Here is an 8,869-nt window from a genome sequence, read left to right on the forward strand (position 1 = left end):
TATAACCTTTTATATCTATCAGTTTCATTTAAACAGTTTGCTTGAAGTTTGTAGCACTGCTGTCACCAGCCAGATATTACACCAAACTCTCTTTTTTTATGCAAGTACATTCATTATATGATAACTACTTCTAATTAAAAAAATGTCATATAATTATAAGAACTTTATGTCTACCTATGTCCTACCATAAGAACTTCATGTCTATTTGAAATGAAGTAAATTTAGAATTTTGAGTTTATATTTTTTTTTAATTGAGTTAATTATTAAAAATATATTTAAGCTATCAGTTTTTGCGATTTTAATTATTAGTTTTTTTTTTCTATTAGAAGTTCTGAATCTTTTTTCAACCTAAACTGTTGTCATCTGTATTAAAACGCACCTAACTAAGTAGATAATGATAGTTCGAAGGTTGGCCTAATCGGCATTGATGTATTGACTTTAACAGTTTACATAGAAAAAGAAAATGACAGATAACTGAGTATGAAACTGATGAATATGATAGTTCATGTTTTTTTTTATCATTATTTCTTTTTAAAGACAAAAACTAACAAAAAGAATTTTTGATAAAAATATAAAATTTTCCTTTTTTATCGAACTCGTAATTAAAACTCTTAACTTAAACATAGTACTTTTATTGCCATGTGACTCAATTTTCACATGTTCTCACCCTCTACAAATTAAATAAATAGGGGGTAGAGTTATGAGAAAGTCTGTACCAAAAATTTTAGCCAAGAAAAAAAAAGTAGGTTCATATTTTCTCATACAAAGTTTAGAAATATTTCATTGGGAAATTATTTCTTCAATGGCTTCCAATCTTCATATTTGCAAAAATAACCAAAAAGGTCAAAAAATTGTTGTAGTAATAGTCCCTTTTCTAGCACAAGGTCATCTTAATCAACTTCTACAACTCTCTTGCCTTATAGCATCTTATAACAACATAAAAGTTCATTATGTTAGTACAAAAACACATAATCTTCAAGCAAAAGTTAGAGTTGTAAATAGTTTTGACTCTTTTTCCAAAATTCATTTCCATGAATTTCCTATTCCTAATTTCATCTCACCAAATCCAAATCCGAATTCGCGAATTAAATTTCCATCTCATCTTCAATCTTCATTTGAATCATCTTCTTATCTGAGGAATCCTGTGAAAAGGTTAATCCAAACTCTTTCATCCAAGTATCAGAGAGTCGTTATCATAAACGACTCTTTGATGGGATCAGTTGTTCAAGATTATGTGTCAGTACCAAATGCTGAGGCATACACTTTCCATAGTGTGTCAGCTTTTGCTCTGCTCCTATTTATATGGGAGCGGAAAAAGAGACCGTTTCTTATAGACTCTGAAATGTTGATTGACCTTCCTTCCCTCGAAGATTGTTTTAGTCCAGAATTCGAGAATCTTATGAGAAAAGAATATGAATGCATGAACTTTAACTCGGGAAAGATTTATAACACTTGTAAAGTCATAGAAAGTCCTTTTCTTGATTTGTTGTCGAAAGAAGTGACCAATAACAACGAAAAACAATGGGCCCTCGGCCCGTTTAACCCGGTCACATTTCCCAAGAACGGGCCCAATACCAAAAGTCACACGTGTTTGTTATGGCTCGACAAACAAGAACCAAACTCGGTGATATTAGTATCATTTGGTACCACGACTTCATTTTCTGATGAACAGATAAAGGAAATGGCAATTGGACTAGAGCAGAGCGAACAAAAGTTCATTTGGGTGTTGAGAGACGCGGATAAAGGGAATGTTTTTACTAAAGACTCAACAAGAAAGATTGAATTGCCAAAGGGGTTTGAGGAGAGAGTTAAAGAAAGGGGGATTTTGGTAAGAGATTGGGCACCTCAATTGGAGATCTTGTCACATTGTTCGATTGGTGGATTCTTGAGTCACTGTGGGTGGAATTCATGCATGGAAAGTGTCTCGATGGGCGTGCCAATAGCTGCATGGCCAATGCATTCTGATCAACCAAGAAATACTGTATTAATTACCAAGATTCTTAAAATTGGAATTGTTGTTAGAGATTGGGCTAATAGGAATGAATTGGTAAAATCAAATGTGGTGAAAAGTTGTGTGGAAAAATTAATGGCATCAAAAGAAGGAGATGAAATGAGGAACAAAGCAAAAATTTTGAGTGTAGAAATTAGAAAATCAGTGGCAGAGGGTGGAATTAAACGTATAGAATTGGATTCATTCATATCTCATATAACAAGATAACAAGTTCTGACGATGTTGTTCGGACTCTCTAAAAATATTATCGCACAGATAACAACATGGAGTATCGAATGAAATCAAGAATATTCAAGCATGATGTATTTGAAGTCAATGAATCAAAATTCCATTTAGATTTAACTTTTATATGTTGGAGAGTGTTAAAAAAAGTACAATTATTGCTTGATATATTTTCAGATAACTACTTTCCTTTATTATGAATAGTAACATATTGTTATTTTTCGTTTATTTGTATGTGTCATTTTTTTTTATATAAGCAATTTTATCAAGATTAATTAAAGGTTTTAAATTTTTGGATATATACTTGCATTAACTTCAAGATCATGTTACAATAATAACTGAATTCACGTGCATCAATAAACAACTCTCTAGCTTCGTGTTGAGGCATGATAATCCTTTTTCATACCATTTTGATTATATCGAATGTGTGAACGATTTGCTCTATTTGTAACTTGAAGTAATTATTTATTTATATCAAGAATTGTTTTACCAAATTATATCAATCCACCAAATATAAGTATTATATACAAACAAACGTCATGCATTATAAACTTGATCTAAGCATCGAGTACGACTAAATTCTTATTTTCACTAATTTAAGTTCATAGAATAAACTTTTAATTTGAAGGGTAAATAACTCCAACTTAAAATAACTTTAGTCTCTAACTAAAACTTTTAATAAAAAATAACATATTATCTGTTATTCCACTGTAATCTTTAGTAATCTATTTTTTGACAAAAATAATGTAATCTCACAAATAAAATTTAAAAAGATAATAGGGTATATGGCCTTATCTCATCATTGGTGACAGTGGGTATAAATGTGTAGTCCATTAATATGTTCGACAACATAAAAAAAAGAGAATGAAAGGATCAGGTCCACAGACAAAAATCCATAGGTGATGGAAAAAAAAAGTGTTTTCAATAGTGTCGACAACTAAGCTCAAAATGAATAGTTGAAAAGATGGAAAATATAATTTAATAACAAGAAAAAGTGTTGAAGAACATGTAATATAGTTAATAACGAGAAAAAGTATGAAAAACATCTTAAAATTTGATATAAATTACCAAATTTCACTTTTAAATTATTGATCACTTTAAAAATATCAATTTATTTAGTCATATTTGTAATGTCATCGATAATATGGAAATGAAATTGGTAATTTACATTGAATTTAAAGATAAAAATTAAACAACTGAAATTTTTATTTTTTTTTAATGTTTGGATAATGGTTTACAGAGAAGAAAGTCATTGATAAGAAATCAATAGTATTTGGTATTGATTGCTCCTGACATTTTTATATTATGATACTCATCTCATACCATGAAATTATTCTAACGTATATAAATATTTTAGTTGAAAAGCATAAGCTTTTTTGTTTGTTTATTTATTATTTGAAGATATTCTAATGTACATAAATATTTTAGTTGAAAAGCATAATTATTTTTTTGTGTTTATTTATTATTTAAAGGTATTCCCATTTAAACAGCTCTTAGCTTATTTGGACAGTGGCAACAAGACTTTGATGCAGGGTTCGACGTGGGTCTACATGAGTTTACAACTCTACCATGTCCAAATATTTCGAGTTGTTTGGAAATAATTTTTTACTAGGGATAGAAGCATGTAATTAAGATCGATACAAGTATTCTGAAAACATTTTTTTTTTGCTAGGGATAGGAACATGTATTGAGATCGATTTAATATACTTGCTTTTGAATTGGTAAGTTTCCCTTTAAATGAAAAAGAATCTGATTACTAATGGGATCAACATATTATACTACACAACCCTAATAACTTCAATACATCTATCTAATTGTCTCTATTCTGGGCACTCTCTTGAAGATTTAGGCCTTATAACAGGAGATTCTATACTACATTAACCGACATATGTCGTTATACCTAACATAGAAATCACACTTTCCCCAAAGGGTAGACGATTAGCGAGAGCAGCAGGTGTTGTAGAAATCGAACCTCTATGCCTTGGGACTGCTTAGGCTCTTAATGTCCTTATCCTTGAGGTACCATTGAGGTATAATTTTGGAAGCATGTGGATAGAGATCCTTATATGCATTCTTTATAGTCCCTTCTGCAACTGTGGTTGCAATTGAGATATCTGCATGTACAGCCTATCAGTCAAGCTACATAAAGTATCTTCAGTATATCCAGATACAGCACTATTCTTTACGCAACCAATAGTCGACTTGGAAACAATAAAACTATAGTATTGGAAGCCTTAAATGTATAGCGCGGTAAAATATAGTATATTGCCCAGGTTTACAAAAAAGAAGGTAATGCCCAAACCTCGCAGGGGTTTCTTTGAATCTGTAAGCTGTGTTAGCATGTATATTATTGCTGCAGCAATTGAAATAGGACTCCTCCTGCAAAATCAGGAATAAACATTTATGTTATTCGACCAATGAGATAAGTCGCATACAAATCTGTGGCGAAACCCATTTTCCCTCGCTCTAATCTTTTTCATATCCACAATCGACTTGATTACTAGACTAATATTACTTTTGGTTTAAGGCACAATAATTAACATTTGATAACTTGATTAGACGATAACTACGACCAAAAACACTTCTGTACCTTATATCAAACTCTTCCGACTTCTTGACAGTTTCCTGGACAGCCTTAATCTCTTCATGGTTCATTCCAATGTTAGAACAGAAACGTCTCTGACATTCATGCATGGTCCGCATCAGATAATACACAAAAATTCATATTGTACTGAATGCACTCACAAAGAGTTGCAGACCACAACACTTGCTCTCACTCACCAGATAGTCTCCAGCATGTATAGTCCCCATCTCCATTGAGTCTCCCATTTCAACCTTCAATTGTTTCACAATGAACTCTTTTGCTCGGCCAATTTCCTTCTTTGTAGCTCCATTGGCGATTGAGCATATTTCTAGTTAACACCCAAACGTTCAGAGAAGTTCATACAGAGGACTGAACCATTAATCTACATAATAAGATGTCATGGTAGTACCTTTTACAGTGCGTGCTTTGCCTTCTTGCCGACAAGCAATGTAAATACAAGCAGCTACCAAGGCATCCAGATTCCTTCCTCTCGTACACTTCTGGTCTTCTAGCCTTTTGTATATCTCACTTGCTCGGTCCTGCAGAAGATTAAGGGAAATATGCATATAAAAGACATGGGTAAGACTTGTTCTTACGTAATGAAGGACCAAATTTGTCCCAATACCACAGGGTTTGATAAGGATAAAGTTAAAGGTTGATTTCCATAGAATGGATTAAAAGAGTACCTCCTTGATCATTAATCTGATGCTGATGGTTGTTGCCAAGGAAAGATAGCTGGCAACGGTGGCTACATAGGCTGTGTAGCCTTTGCATTATGATTTCAAGCTATTATATGAAAGATAATAGCACGCATGGGCAGAGATCAAAACAATGTGATGCGAAAGTCATATTCTTCAAACAAGAAGATAACTCTAGACCAGAGAGAATAGCAGTATGGCATCCAGAATTTCAGTAAAAAAATTTGAAAGACTTGGATTTACCAGAATAAGAATTACTGACACCTTAGACAGTATCGTGTTCAAGGCGAAGCTCGTCTAGTAAATTGAAGATGATGTATTCTTAGCAAACTAGGAAAAAACAGAGATTTAAAACAAGCAAGCAACAGCAATTCAAAAATTTGCTCCACTTGTATGCCAAAAAAGAAGAATAAGAGAAACAAGAAAAATCTAACATAACAGGAGGACACACCTTTATGGTAGAAACAAGGCTCAACCTGCAAAGAAGGAAAAGGACAATTAATTTAATTAATGCACACAACAATGGGGGACACACTTGACTAATCCAACAAAAATAACTGATCTTAAACTTCTCAAGACAAAACACAACTGTCTAAGATCATTAATAATGGTGTCATAGAAATCACAACAATATGTATCTGAAACCAATACAATTACTTAGCTAGCCGTTCAAAAACAGTAAGAACATAAGGCATACATAATCATTGTCTCAATTCATCAACAACCAAGGATAAATAAATAACAATTGTTATGATAACATCTCAAAAAGGACTTCTCTCCAAAACCTAAAAAGCAGAAAAAAAAGTTAGCTGCTCCTCTGTTACGTATTGCTATAGTGTTCTGGTTAGAACTGGAAGAAAAAAGCAGCAACGTTAGAATAATTTATAAATAATAAAAAAAAGGTGCCACGAAGGTTGTCCGTTTAACTTGGATTGCTATGCAAAGATCATGTCTTACTGTTGCAGCTTATGTACATCTGTGAAAAGCTTTGCTCTGTATCCTAGCAGATTCGGTGTATGTTTTACAATTTTTTTTGGAGTAAATGGATAACGCCAAGTAACTAAAAAGGAGCAATCAGTAGCTGGAGAGGACAAAGGATGAATCCATAGCTCAAAGTTCTGTGGAGCACCATCCCAATGTGCGTACTTCGTAGACAGGAAGGAAGTCTAAAAGTTTTGAGGGAAGAGCGGCAGCACTTCATTAAACATGGATGCCTACATCCCTTGGTGTTTTGGTATGCAATATGATAAATGCAAACCACTGTGATACCTTGTTAGACTTTATTAACTCCTTGCAAAATAGCAGGCTTCAATCACACAACTGGCTTTGGCAACAAAAAATACTTAAGGAAAAAATAAGACACACGTGTCGAAAACAAACCGAAATTATTCCATTTTTATAATTTCAGACCTAATCTATTGACAGTGTGAGTTTCAAACCAAAACTCACACTACTATTTCCGTTACATACTTTAAACCACCTTCCAAGTAACATTCAAATTCATTATCAGTCCTCCTGGGCTAATCCATATTTCGTCTAAATAGTCAATATCACACAACACTGAACTCAAGATAAACCACCATATTACTCCCTCCATTTCAATTTATTTGTCTTACTTTCATTTTTAATCCGTTTCAGAAAGATCTCTTTCCTTTTTTGGCGACTTCTAATTCTAACCATCCATGTGACATGTTTATAATCACGCCTTTTGCTACATTTTATATATCTTTGGTTTAACACCACGAAATTCAAAAGTCTATTTGACTTTCCTAAACTCCGTGTCAAGTAAAAAATAATGAACTACACAAACAAATTGAAACCGAGAGTAATATTTTATTAACTGAAAGTACTCCCTCACTCCCAGTTTTTCAGGACTAGCTCAAAATTCAAAAATCCCAAACTAAATACTAGTAAAAAAGGGAACTTTTGAAAACGTTGGTTGAAGTTCGATAAGTTTTACCTATCAGCCATATTAGCAATAGCCTTAAAAGCCATAACTAGGGCACGTTCAGGATCACCACCTCGATTCTGCAACCTAGCTAGAGATGAATCTCCATTACTTCCATTAGGACCTTTAGAAATGACAGTAGATAGACCAACATCACCAAGCAACGGGTTAACGGGTCCTCCAACACGGTTCGGGTCATGATCGCCGGATTCATCAGCAAACGTACGCCACTCAGACGTCTCATCTATTGACCTCGATTCCAGTACAAGTCCACACTCCGAACAAACTGTATCACCGGCGGCATGGTCAAATACCACCTCCGTGTTCCGTTTGCAGTCCGAACAGTATAAGTCACCCATCCCACCTGACCTGACCCGACCCGAATTATGTGAAGCCGAAATAGAGAAAATTGACTTGAGGTTCTTCTTCAGAAGCAGTGAACTGAGCTGGAGAGAGAAGGATAATGTGTTGTTAATGGAGTTTTTCTCTATCTAGAAAATCTTTGTTGATAACTATGGAGAATCGAAATGTGGTCAACCGGGTATTTATAAACCGATAAAGCTGAAGCGGGTCGGTCGTAAAAGGTTTGAGAGTAGGGACCATATTTTATTCACGCACAAAAACGTGGAAATATTTAGACCCGATGAATGATGATCATCAACGATAAAGCTAGAATTTTAAATTTATTGAGTATGATTAAATTTGTGCATGAGTTATTATCTTCGTGCCTTAGGATGACAAACTACACAATGCGTGTAATTTTACAAGTGAGATTTATTCAATTGTTGTTTCCTTTGCTACTGCTTCGTAAGGTTAATGTTAGGAACTTTGTTGACGTTTTTTCTGACTATAGTTACAAGTTTTTCTATTTTAAATATATAAAGATATTATTTTTGTTAAATCTATACTCCAGTGAATAACTCACTTATTTGAAAGAGAAATAGCTTAACGTATCATAACAATTCATGTAAATTATTTTCTCCTACTACGTTATATTCAATATCCATTACGCTATGGACAATAAATATTTTTCCTTCTATTGATGTTAGTATTACTTTTTATAAACTATTGAATTTGACACACAATTTACAAAGAAAACATAAGTTTTTAAATATAACATATTAATTTTGACATGTTTTCCCCCTCAAATTAATTGATTAGATCATCCAAATTAGTGTTCAAAGCTTGGGCCCATTAAGCCCCCCAGCCTTATCAAAGTTGGGCTTACAGAAGATCTTATATTAGTTGGGCTGGATTGGTACAAATCCGAGATAACTCTCAAATTTTCAATTAGCCAAAAAGCCAGTCCTCGTTACGGTGCTCTATTTAAAAACTCTCTCTTTATTTTAATTTATGTGATATTGTTTGAATTTCAAGAGTTAAATAATTTACTTTGATTGTGAATT

The 8,869-nt window shown here is 33.3% G+C and overlaps 2 protein-coding genes across 2 annotated transcripts; one reads left to right on the forward strand and one right to left on the reverse strand.

Annotated features, from left to right (window-relative positions):
- The first annotated feature begins 698 nt into the window (after window positions 1–698).
- On the forward strand, window positions 699–2,530 carry LOC107032581 (zeatin O-glucosyltransferase-like). The gene has a single exon (XM_015234180.2). The coding sequence runs from the start codon at window positions 701–703 to the stop codon at window positions 2,216–2,218; it is 1,518 nt and encodes a 505-aa protein (XP_015089666.2). The 5' UTR covers window positions 699–700; the 3' UTR covers window positions 2,219–2,530.
- A 1,390-nt stretch (window positions 2,531–3,920) lies between these two features.
- Window positions 3,921–7,993, reverse strand: LOC107031939 (transcription initiation factor IIB-2). The gene is made up of 7 exons (XM_015233453.2): window positions 7,476–7,993; window positions 5,967–5,991; window positions 5,227–5,356; window positions 5,015–5,145; window positions 4,824–4,912; window positions 4,536–4,612; window positions 3,921–4,347 (listed from the first exon to the last, which is right to left on the reverse strand). Exons 1-7 carry the CDS (start codon window positions 7,820–7,822, stop codon window positions 4,208–4,210), a joined length of 939 nt encoding a protein of 312 aa, XP_015088939.1. The 5' UTR covers window positions 7,823–7,993; the 3' UTR covers window positions 3,921–4,207.
- Between the last annotated feature and the right edge of the window lie 876 nt (window positions 7,994–8,869).

This window comes from Solanum pennellii, chromosome 10, assembly GCF_001406875.1.
Source record: "Solanum pennellii chromosome 10, SPENNV200".
Lineage (NCBI taxonomy): Eukaryota > Viridiplantae > Streptophyta > Magnoliopsida > Solanales > Solanaceae > Solanum > Solanum pennellii.